This window comes from Cynocephalus volans, chromosome 10 (genome assembly GCF_027409185.1).
Source record: "Cynocephalus volans isolate mCynVol1 chromosome 10, mCynVol1.pri, whole genome shotgun sequence".
In the NCBI taxonomy this organism is placed as follows: Eukaryota; Metazoa; Chordata; class Mammalia; order Dermoptera; family Cynocephalidae; genus Cynocephalus; species Cynocephalus volans.
The window spans coordinates 124,429,013-124,441,545 of NC_084469.1; the positions used below are offsets into that span (position 1 = coordinate 124,429,013).

General features: G+C 35.8%; 1 protein-coding gene across 6 annotated transcripts in view; it reads right to left on the reverse strand.

Annotated features, from left to right (window-relative positions):
- Nucleotides 1-285: 285 nt before the first annotated feature.
- CNTNAP4 (contactin associated protein family member 4) overlaps nucleotides 286-12,533 on the reverse strand; it is a 257,433-nt gene continuing 245,185 nt past the window's right edge. For 5 of the 6 annotated variants that reach the window (XM_063110395.1, XM_063110396.1, XM_063110398.1 and 2 more), the window contains 3 exons: nucleotides 5,050-5,268; nucleotides 4,657-4,728; nucleotides 286-479 (listed from right to left, as the gene is read on the reverse strand). In XM_063110395.1, the coding sequence (XP_062966465.1) occupies nucleotides 286-479; nucleotides 4,657-4,728; nucleotides 5,050-5,268 (485 nt within the window). The remainder of the gene's footprint in view (nucleotides 480-4,656; nucleotides 4,729-5,049; nucleotides 5,269-12,533) is intronic. The other variant, XM_063110397.1, reaches the window with a different exon arrangement.

Genomic DNA, 12,533 nt, shown 5'->3' on the forward strand with positions numbered 1-12,533 from the left:
AACTGTAGTCATTTAAGCCAGTTAAACTTGTTTCAGATCATCTCAGGACAATTGGAAATTAACAGCAATATCTAATCCCTTGTTACACAGAATGACTACTATGAGAAATATGTCACTGGATGAGGCCTCCTGGAACCATTCCAAGCCTGGATATGGCAAGATGGCAGTGCTGCAAGTCCATTGCCTGTATTCGCAGTGTAAAAACTTTTTTTTTTTTTCGTCCATTGAGAGCCCCTGGCTATTAAAACAAACTGTCATAATTATAAGTTAAATCATAGCTGTCAATCAGAAGTAGTACTCTTTCTGGTTTTCACTGACTGCATTTTGTATATTAAGATCACTTTTCAAAACAGCCGCAGCACTGTCTGCATTCTCTGACCTTTTTGCCTCATTTCTTTTGTATAACCTTTTCTGCTGATAAATGCGGACAGCTATCGCAGTGATGCAAAGCAAGATAAAGATCACAACGGCTATCAAACCTAGTGAGAGAAAAGAAATACAAAGTCAGAATCTTTGTCCAAAGAGAAATTGTGTTGACTTCATTGCTTAATAAGTCATAATAAAATTATTTTCTGCTTAAATCAAGCATCTAACACATATACATTGGAAATTTAAAACTCCAGGTATTTCTGGCTCAAGCAGTATCATAATATATTGAGTTTACTTCTGAGTTCTATCAACCTGGTGGGTTCACCTCTGTTTATTCTGAATGCATATTATATTGGATTTACTTAGAGCATTTATATTTAACACAAGGTATTACCTACATGTCTTTAAGACCATGTGACCACTTCATTTTAAGACATAAATAAAAATTAATTATTTTGAAATTATAGAGTAGTAACATCGTAAAAGAATTAAATGTGTTTTTATGATTAAATACTTGTATGTAAAAATTTTAATAAAGTTGATTTTCAGTAATTCATTATACTGTTGAATAGTAGGAACAGGTTATGTATATGAGCAATCCTGACTAATAAATCATAGATATAGATATTTAAATTATTTCTATATAAGGATTATTAATTTCTTGAAGCTTCTGTTTGTAAATAAAAATTTCGAGTACTACAATTCTCAGCCAGGTCAGAAGTAATCAAAGTGTAAGAACTCCTGGCTATCCCCAAGACACTTTCAGGGGGTCCACAGAATCAAAACTATTTTCATAATAATTCTAAGACGCCTTTTTCATGCCGTTGACATTTCCATTGGTGGTATAAGACAAGGTTAGGTAAAATTCCTGGTACTTAACACAAAATAAGGCAAGGATACCAAACTGTAAATAGCAGTCATTGAATTCATGAAATAGAAGACATTGCACTGTCAGCCAATCGCAGAAAAAAGAAAAAAGCCAGATTCATTTAAGAATGTCCTTGAAGAAGCAGTAAAAATTATGCATGCTATTAAATCTTGACTCTTGACTACAAGTCTTTGTGTGTGTGTCAAAATGGGAAATACACGTAAAGTACTGCTGGCATACTCTGAAATAGGATGGTTGTCTCCAGGAAAAGCCCTTGTCTGAACATTTGAGTTGTGAACTGAGCTAGTTGCTTTTGCTTCACGTAACGCCATTTTTATTTGAAAGAATGACTAGCAGACAAACTATGGTTGGTCAGATTTGGGTATTTGGTGGATATTTTCCCTAAAATGAGTGAGGTAAATCTGTTGCTTCAAGAAAAACAACAAAGAGCATGTGTTGCCAATGATAAAATTCAAGCTTTAAAACAAAAAATTAGAATTTAGAAAACTATTGTCTGTCACCACGAGGTGATTTTCCTAATATACGGTTCCTAAAAACTTTTCTGGTGACATCAGTGGAGGTATTAACTAATGTAGTTTTTTTAGACAGAAATAGGTACTATGAAAACAGCAATGTGGATCAAATTTTATATTGTAAAACCAAGACTTCATTCTAGTTTAAAGTAGGTGTATTCAACTGTAATGGAGTCCAACCAAGTCAAAAATTTGAAGGTTCTTATCACTTACAGGAGATTCCTGAGCATATGATTTGCTAGGCAGATTCACCGTGGCCAACCATAATATTGCCAACGCCAAGCTAATTTTTCACTAGGTTGTCCCTACCCGAGAAAACTAGCAATTCCTTGCTGATCAATATAAATGTGGTAACTCAATTCTGTACATAAAACCTGAAGAATTTACTAATGAATATGGCTACTTTTGTTAGTAAAAATAATTTTAATCAGGATATTCATTTGTCATTTATGTACTTTGCCTCTCATCTTAGAAAAACAATCAGTTGAGTTGCTATAAATATTTCTATTGTTTTGTTATAGGCCTCTTGCTTATAGAGAGAGATTCTCAACAATTTCAATGTGAAAAACTGACAAACTATGATATAGAGAGTGGGCCACTGTGATTATATAATGAATATCACCATTACATTGGCCCAGATAGGACACTCAGACAGTAAAAATCAGGGATAGTCTCTGGAACTCATTTACTCCAGGTATGTGATTCATTTCTTTTAATCTGGGGAAGATGTTATGTCAGGATTTGTTGTTCCCAAGAAAAAACTTGATCTCACCTGTTACGCCAAAAACAGAAACAAAAAATAAATAAGACATTAGGAATAAAATATGGCCAGCCACTGTAGTCTAAGATGCTGCATCTAAAGCATTGTTTGAATGTGTTTTCATGAGGAAATTATGTAGTTTTCTCTCTGTCTAAATCTGTCTATCCATATTTGGGTAGCCTGGCCAGAAACTTTCTACAAAATCTGGGTCACCACTTTTAAATATCTTATCAAATCCATTCTTTCATCTTATACTATTTACATTGTTTGTAAGTGAAGAAAAAGATAATATAAAATGTAGAAAACAGGGGGATTAGCCAATTTGAAAAATCCCTAAATGGATTAATTGTAGTTACATAGCAGGTACAATTTGTGAGTAGCTAGACAATGAGCAAAGAACTCTACCACATGCTGCCAGATGGAGTAACACACTGGAGGTCCGTACACTTTGATTTAGCAGATAAATTGCATGCGGCCTAGACAAGGCCTTCTGAGGTTAGATGGCCATTACCAGATGATCTGCTTCTGAAGCTCAGTCCCTGCAATGATCAAAACCAGGCACAACTGGTTTCATGGACCCTGGCAAGCCCCTGAGCTGCAAAACTTCCATATTGTCCTTCTCTACCCTGTGCATTTGAGCTAAGTGAGAATTTCACAGGTGAACTATAACTTGTTTCCATTCTAGAAGAACACTAAAACGGCTTATCAACACACCTCTTCTTAATAACTCTGTAAAGCTTGCCAATGATCTTTGCCCAAAGCAACAGTAGTCTAAACATTAAATATGCTGTTCTAATGCTGGCTTGACTATATAACACTGTACACTTATATTGATCTCTGTATCTATATTTCTCTATATCCATACTAGTTGAATGTATGGAAAGAGCATTATTATGAGATAAAGACAGCTTGTTTGACTAAGAATCCTAGTTTAAAATGCTGGGCACATTGAAAATACTATAGCTTTAAATGAGTTTTTACCATATAATGAATTTCTTTAGACATACATTTATTAATTATTCTTCAGAGTTTTTTGTTTTTCGGTTTTATTTTATTTTGCTTGTTAGGTAATTAAATGGGGATCCTATTTTATGTATCTTTAATTTACATGTTATTAATTCGAGAAAAAGAAAGAAACTGAAATAGCAATGGGGATGTTGGTATCTTCACAAAGATTTGACCAGAACTATTTGCTGTCTAAATAAAATCCTAACTACTTGAAGGAAGTTTAAGTTTAGATGAGTAAGGGTATAAAAAATAGAACCAAATGGATTATGCATAAAGCCCACATAAGTTGCCCAAGTATATGAATAATCACATTATCTGGCAATGTAATAGAATAACTGTTTACTTTTGTATGTTCATATTATATTCAGAGTGTGAAGAAAGAAAAGGTGAACCACTTAACATTTCAATAATCTGATTAACAACATTCTTAAGAGCATTAATCAGGAAGAAAAAACTATTTTTGGAATTGGTTTTGAATAAATTATGTCTCAGAGAATATGCTGTCATATTGCTGGGGAGATATACTTGAAAAGTTTGGGGGTTAAATCTGCAATTTAAATGACTACTAACCACTTTTAGTCCATTCACCTAATATTTGATGAAAATCCAACTGAAAGTATAATATTCACTGATAGGAGCATCTAAACTATAAAAGTATGTAGTTTATTAAGCATTAAGACAACACAAAATATATGTTTCTAATGTTAATTTCAGGTTTTTCCTAATTTTTATGCAAATCTTTGCAGAAGCAGTGATATGTCCAAGAAACCAAGAAAAATGCCAGTTGCCCTCAAATATTCAGACTCCCCTAGGGATTGCAGGTGGTCATTTTCAAGCTAAGTTATATTCATTATTACACAGTTCAGCAATTATTCTGAGTGTGGTGCTTTAGTGAAATTGTCAATTATTTATATTAAAAATTTCCAAGGAAGCAGGAAACTCAGGATTTTAGAAGACAATCCAGTGCAAAGAGTAAACCACCCTATTGTCCTCATGATTCAGTGCCTGGCACTTGGAATATGCATAGATTCTTCAGAGATTGTTTCTATAATGCTAAGTATTCACCATTATTAGTAATGATAATAAGAACCAAAGAGCTCATTCATGCTTCCTGTTACCTCCAATTATTGCAGAGTCACTTTTGATTGCATTAGTTAGAGGTTCTCTGTCATCTATTGTTCCAGAATGATCTGCAGTTAAAGCACAAAAGGGGGAAGGGAGACAAGTAAAGAAGAAGAAATTTTGAAAAATTCATAAACCAGAATGGAATGATGGAGGTGAATGTGGGATCTCCGTAATTTTCCATTTAAAGAATATCAACTACAATGGCCCACATAAATAAGAAACTAAGAATTTAGAAAAGAAATGGAAAAGAAAACTGAACTTGAAACAAACAGAACCAGTTTTTAGAAATCATCTCAAGAATGTAGCGTAACAGCAACATCAGAAGTTTTCAATACCCAAAGGACAAGCTGTGTTTGTGACTGGGCAGAGGAAGAGTCGTAAGTCACCTGCAAATGAGTGTGTCCTTTCCCTTGATGTGGCATCAGTGCCAGCCTGCGTCACACAGCTAGACTCAGTCACGTGCCCTGTGACAGTGATGGGGGCTGGGTGGCTGGGGTACAGAGCAGCCTTCAGAGGGGCCACATGGCTGAACTGTACAGCAGAGAGGCAGCCCACGAAGCCCTGTGCGCCAGCCAGTGCCGTCTCCTGATCTACATCACTGTGTTCTGTAAATCCAAAGAACATCACAATATTAAAAACAGTGAGAAATGCAAACAGGCATTATTACACAGAAATCAAGTATCCTGAGTCTCTTAATGAAGTAGCAATAAGTAGAAAGCTACTAAACGTTTTTTTGCTTTGTCTTTACTAAAAAAGACATATCCGTAAAGTCTGTCCACAACTATTAGTGAGATTTCTCACATTAACAATGGCAAACTTTCAACTATGGCTAATTAAAAATGATCTGGCAAACTCACTGGAAATGATTAAAGGCATCATAAGAACAGGCCAGGTTATGAACTGATGAAGGATCATGATATTTTAAATTTAAAAATAGATCATTAAGATGCACTTACGATAGGGCTTGTAGTCAATATCAAGAGGTTATAGTGAAGTGTGTCCTGGATTTGGAAACAAGCACAGCTCAGCTTTTGAGATTTAAGCCATGAAAATAACAGAAGCTGGAGGGAAAATTGAATCTCTAAAGTTCCTTTATCAGTTGCCCATCCTGACAATTTGGTCTGGCTGAAAGCTTTCAGATACTCTAGAATCCTACCCAAATGTGCCAGGAGAACAATACTATTATGCAGTAGAGGCCATACCACATTGCCTTTTCTTCCTGTTTCAATGACCACCTGTCACTCAGAGAGAAATTTGTTTGTGCCCTCCAAAGAGAGATAATCCCTCCTCCCATATTAATGACAGTCTAGTTAGTATGGGACTGGTGTAGAACAGAGATTGGTTTGAATACCAGAATATTAATTCATAATTTTACAGTTAAGAATATATCATATATACCAGTTGCTTGCTGACCACAACATCTAAACAAAGGGAATTTATTGTAGAATTTTAAGGCTCAAAAGTAATCAAACTACAAAATGCAATATGATCGTAAAATAGCATGACTATTCTCTCTTGCACTCCATATATGTGGGCACAGACAAAATTTGCGTTTGTCTTTTTAAAAACTGATAATAGATATTACGTATTTATTGATTGAATATTATATGCTGGGTACTGTTCTGAAGGATTTGCATGTTATTGTTGAGACTTTATAGTAGCCACATGACTATCTTATTCTAGTCATACAGATGGGACCTCAGGTTCAGCATTCTTGCTCTGGAGTTTTGTGGGGGCTTGGGGGGGTTGTTTTTACTTTAATGGGAAATAAAAAGAAAATATACTTTAATAGGAGCATAATCAGGACAGTGCTTTTCACATATCTTCTACATGGTTAAAATGTTAAATAAAATTTCTACAGGCCTTTAAAAAATCTTACCTTTTGAGCAAAAAAAATGTAAATAAACTATTCACTTCTTCTGGTAATAACCTGATATAAGGCCTATTTTTAAAACCTTACCCGTACAAATTAAAAACATTTTACCTGCTTAGAAAATACTGTACAAAAAAGTTTAACCTCTAAAACTTAAAGTGGATAGTCAATGAATGTTTATTGTTTAAGAGCTAAGGATAAAGGAAGTAAATTCCCTGCAGGTCAAGTATCTTACATTGTAGTGGAGAAGGGGAGAGAGAGAATAAACACAGAAATAGAAACTAAATGAGAATTTTGAAAAGTGATAATGCTTTGAAGAAAATAAACTAGATGATGTAATGAATGTATTCGGAACAGAAAATTACCTTGATGAATTAGGTTATTTTTTATGTTTATTTTAAAGATGGCTGTTTTCACAGCCCTATTCTCTTAGCACTTTACAGATATTACTCTGGCATCTTCTGGCTCAAATACCTCTTTCTGAACTTTTGTAAGATTTCCTGTGATTTTGGAATTTTTATCATTGTCCCTAGCTGTGTGTCTTTTCTCAATATTGTGCATAAAACATGATGAGCCCTTTCAATATGCAGACACAAAGTTTTTTATTTAAGCTTGGAAAATTTGATATATTGTGCATGCAACAATTGTTTCACTTTTGTCCTTTTTATCCTTCTGGAATGCCAATATTCACAATAGGTCTCCTCTACATATGTTCTAAATCTATTTTATTTTTCCTCCCCATTTCTATTACTTAGGACTTATTTTTGTGTGGGTCAAATGCTTCAATCCTTTGATCTTCCAGATCTTGATACAAATTTAAATATCAACAAAATCATTCTTTCCTGTTGAAGTTTTAATTAGTAAAAAGTCACATTTTTTAGTTCTTCAAGATCTTTTTGTGGCTTTACTAGAATTTCCTTAAAATACTCTTACTAAGTTTCATTCACATTGTTATCTGTCTCCTTGAAGAGCTTTATTTTGATAGGGAATTGTTCTGGTTGTTTTGGTTTTTTCTCCCCTTTTATTGATGTTGAATCCTCGTAAGTATAAATTGTGTGTGTGTGTGTGTGTGTGTGTGTGTGTGTGTGTGTGTGCGCGTGCGTGCGTGCGTGCGTGTGTGTGTGTGTGTTTAATCTGCTTGCTGGTGCTCAGTCACTGGCTGTGGTAGGTGGTTGACACCCAGAGAATGTAGACAGTGTAATGGTCTGTGTCCCTGTGGACCAGGCTCAGCACTGAGAGCAAACCCCCTCCTCATCCAACCTTGAGATAGAGAGAACTTGGCCCAAATTTCAGGTCATCCTCAGCTCCTCGTGAAACAGGGAAAATGGGCACATTGATGTGTTTCAATGCTGACTTTCCCAGTGGGGGTCCATGGATCTCTGTCAGGCAAACATTCCCCAGCATCTGCACAGTCGAATTCTCCCACTGAGAGTCTCAAGGCTGGCTCCCAGACTCTCTTCCAACCGAGAAAGTAGGGAACCCCACAACAGCATCCTCTCTGGCCCCCTCCAGGGTCCCCCTGCCACCCTCCAGGGTCCCCCTGCCTGCTGGTCTGGACCAACAACTCCTCGTTTCAGAAGCATCAACGGGTTGGGATTAGAATTGAGAGTGGAATGTAACTAAAGGGACTTAGCAGCCACCTTCCCAGAATTGAGTCTAAACAAAATTAAGAGCTATATGAAGTTGCTCATGAACTAAGCAGTCTTAGAAACACACAGCATCAGATATCAGCTTTGACAATTGGGCTCCGAAAGCCAATGAGCAAATATATATATAGCCAATGAGCAAATATATAATATATATATATATATATATTTCCTGTTATCTGACTCCTGAAATATCAACACAATATAAAGGGCTAGAAAAGGGAGGGTGGAGGGGGGAATTGAAGACAAATGTCTCCCGTTTCACAAAAATCCTAATGAGACAATCCCGTTTTGGGTCGTAAAAATCCTTAACTGACTCAGATTTTGGGGTGGTCTTGCCTATTAAAAAATTAGCCTCAACTGTTTTTTCCAACAAAGGGAATGACTTCTGCTTTAATAAAGAAAAAACCTTTAAAAACAAAGATCTACAGAAAAAAAAAAATAGAGCACTAAGAAATTAAAATTTAGTGGAGAGCCTATTAGAAAGAAAGGGAGGACTGTGTCTGGAAAAATAGGACAGTAAATGTAAGAACGATTACAAGGAGTGCTTTATGAAATATCCTGTGGCTCTCACAATAAGAAATAAAAATAAAATAAAAATTCAGAAAACAAACGTAAGTAGTTTGTAATGCCATCCCCGTGAAAAGGGTCATCTTATAAAAGGATTTCATTATCTTTAACCCATAAAGATAAAGATAAAGAAGACTTGCCAGAAAATAGTGCAATGAATCTAGGGAGGGGCCAAGGTGAGAACCAAGCAGTGGACTTTTACCATTTTATGCAATTACATGCAGGATGTGACAAAAAAAGAGTTAGTGGGCAAGGAAAATGGACAAGCAGACAACAAATACTATGAGGATAAAGGAGCAGCTGTTCATAAAAGGTATTCATTTGCCAACCAAACCTACTGCTCTGAAATAGACATTTGAAAACCTGATTAATACCAAAGTATTTATACGTAGCTATCTCATGGTGATCTCTACTGCTCTTGTTTTCAGCATAGCATGTCTCAGTCTCATTTGACAGGATATTTGCAACATCACAGTGCCCTTAAGTAATCTAATTAAACTTTCTTATGTACCTCCGTGGCTTTAAGCAGGTCTTACTTAAAATATCCCTGAGATTAAAGATTGTTTCTGAAGCTCTTCTGAGGAGATTGAGTAGACATCCTCTTTCCTCAGACCACATACTTTATTTACATCTGGCCTAAATCGCCACTGCAGAAATCTGTGTGTATTTCCTGGCTCTGCAGACTCAGAGGAGATAGATGATCTCTAAGGGTCATCGCCTCTAAATATACCAAAGCTACTGCTCAGAACAAGTGAAAACAATCTTCGGGCTTTTAGAAAACTCTTCGAACATAAAAAACAATCCTTGAATAGAACTCAGAGCTTAATTTTTTGATAAGTTTGGATATGAAAAGCTAATGTAACAGCCTATTAATTATGGAGGAATATCAACTGAGTTTATTTGGTTATTCCCACTATCACCATACAGTATCAACAAATTGGTGTCATCAGCATTCTTGTGCCATGTGTCATATCTTGTGTATTTGACATGAAAAGTAACAAAGAGTAATTATAAACTTCACTCAATCTTTGAACAGTGCTTTTTCAGTCATTTGTACAATGGGTTAAATTATATCATTATTCAAAATACGGGCACATTTTCCCATGAGAGGTTTTATGTCACTTTAAGATTATGTAATTATATTTTTTTTTTATGTGTTGGAATTGTGATGCAATAAAAGCGTAATGAATTAGCAAAACAACTTTATACCTTCATATTTCCTTTGATTAATTACATCTTACAGAAAACTCTTTTTACTATAATTTTCCAGCAAGTATTTATTATAAAGAAGCTAATTGACAAATCATTCACTTTGACATTGAAACTTAAGCACACTGTGAACAACATACTTAATAAAGAAATGACATCAGACTATCTGCCCTTTCACAGGAAGACCAGAAAGACAGGAACTGCTTTCCCTTCACCCTCCGGTGATAATCCGCTCTGCAAATGAGGATAAACTGCAGTAACAATCCTTTACCCCAATCACCATTCACAAGCATTACTAGCAGATATTAAGCAAGGGGGATAATTTTCAGGTAATAAGATCAAATCATACTAGGACGACATGGAAACCATCTCTAAAGCTGCATTACGCCTAACAGACAACACTAGCAGAACACAAATGTCACTGCTCTGACTCGGACTGGTCCTATGGATTATCACCAGACTGACCCATCCAGCCTCTCCCTGCTGTGGCTGTGCCCTTTCCCCATCCCAAAGGTTCTGTATCCACACCACAGCCAATCCCTTCCTGTCTTTCTCTTCTATCAATACCTGTTCTTTAATAAATGCACTCACACATTAGCATGAGTGTCTGGTCATGGCTTTATTTTTCACTTATTCTCGTTGTAGGCACATTTTAAAACAAATTCGTAATCAAAGAAATAAACAATCCCTTTCTCCTTTTTATTTTAGAAATTATTCTTGTTTTATCATTTCACACAGAGTTCTAGATTTGGTCCTGAAAATATATGATCTTGGATTGGTGAATTTTGCTTTTATCAGTGTTCGGTATTATTGAAGTGTAAGTGAGTTCTGTGCTTTATTATGCTTGATAGCTAAATGAAAGCAATAAGCATGTCATCATTGTCGGAGGAATACACTTGCCCACCCTGCAGGGACCACATGCTCATGATTATGTGTGCCTCTGACAAAAATCCCTATATCTACCTTATCATTTGCTCTATAGTTAAAATCAAGTAATATGTTTCTTTCAGCATCATGAATGTTATTTGGGTTTAGGACATGCCACTTCTATGTTCTTGTTTATTGTGATTAAGAGAAAAGGTGGTTTTAACTTTCTGGGTATGGCCAGTTCAAAACAATATAGCCGGTGCTCTGAAACCAACTAAAACCTTCACAAGGATGAAGCCATGCTATGCACTGGAGAGATTCTATAATGTTTAAATTATTTGAAAATTCATAAATCAATGGACCTACTGAATAAAAAAATATTTTTAAGATCAATTTCTCACTTTTCTTACTCTCACTTGTACTTCTCTTTTAAAACTTCCTTTGAAAATAATTGATCCATTATCTTGAAAGTCATTTCATAATATGTTTACAAAATGACAGTGCCCTTAGGTTACCTAGGCCACCTGTTTTCCTTATCTCTGGGCATTGAAGCAGGTTTTACATAAAGAATTTCTGACTCATTGAAGATTGCTCTTGAAGCTCTTCAGAGGAGACTGAATAGACTTCCCTTCCTTGCCGACTTCACACTTTATTTACATCTGGCCTAAATCTCCACTGCGGTGATTGAGAGTATTTCTTGGCTCTGCAGCCTCAGAAGAGAGAAATGACCATTGTGGGTCATCATATCTAACACAAAAGCTGCTGCTGAGAATAAGTGAAAACAATTGTCCAATTTTTACTTAAATAAATCAGAAAACTATTCTTTTTTTAAATTTTAACTTCTCAATATACATGGTAGTCAATTTTCATGACCCTTTACCAGTTCCTCTTCTCCTTCCTCCACTCCCCACTACATCATATCTGTTCACTTGTCTTAAAAAGTTCAAGGAATTGTTGTGATTGTTGTGTCTTCTTCCCCACCACCCTATGTTTGTTTGTGTGTTTATTTATTTATTTTTAGCTGCCACAAATAAGTGAGAACATGTGGTATTTCTCTTTCTGTACCTGACTTGTTTCATATAATCTAATTTCTCTAAGTCCATCCATGTTGTTCCAAATGGTACTGTTTCATTCTTCTTTACAGCAGAGTAGTATTCCATTGTATAGATACACTGCAGTTTCCTTATCCACTCATCTGATGATGGACATTTGGGCTGGTTCCAACTCTTGGCTATTGTAAAGAGTGCTGCAAGAAACACTGGAGTACAGGTATCCCTTCAGCATGATGATTTCCATTCCTCTGGGTATGTTCCCAGCAGTGGGATAGCTGGGTCATGTGGTAGATCTGTAATTGTTTGAGGAATCTCCATACGATTTTCCATAAAGGCGGCACCATTTTGCAGCCCCACCAACAGTGTATGAGAGTTCCTTTTTCTCCACAACCTCTCCAGCACTTATCATTCTCAGTCTTTTGGATATCAGCCATCCTAACTGGAGTGAGATGGTATCTCAAAGTGGTCTTGATTTGCATTTCCCAGATGCTAAGTGATGATGAGCATTTTTTCATGTGTCTGTTGGCCATTCATATATCTTCCTTTGAGAAATGTCTATTCAGCTCCTTTGCCATTTTTTAATTGGGTTATTTGGGTTTTTTGCTGTAAAGTTGTTTGAGTTCCTTGTATATTCTAGATATTAATCCTTTGTC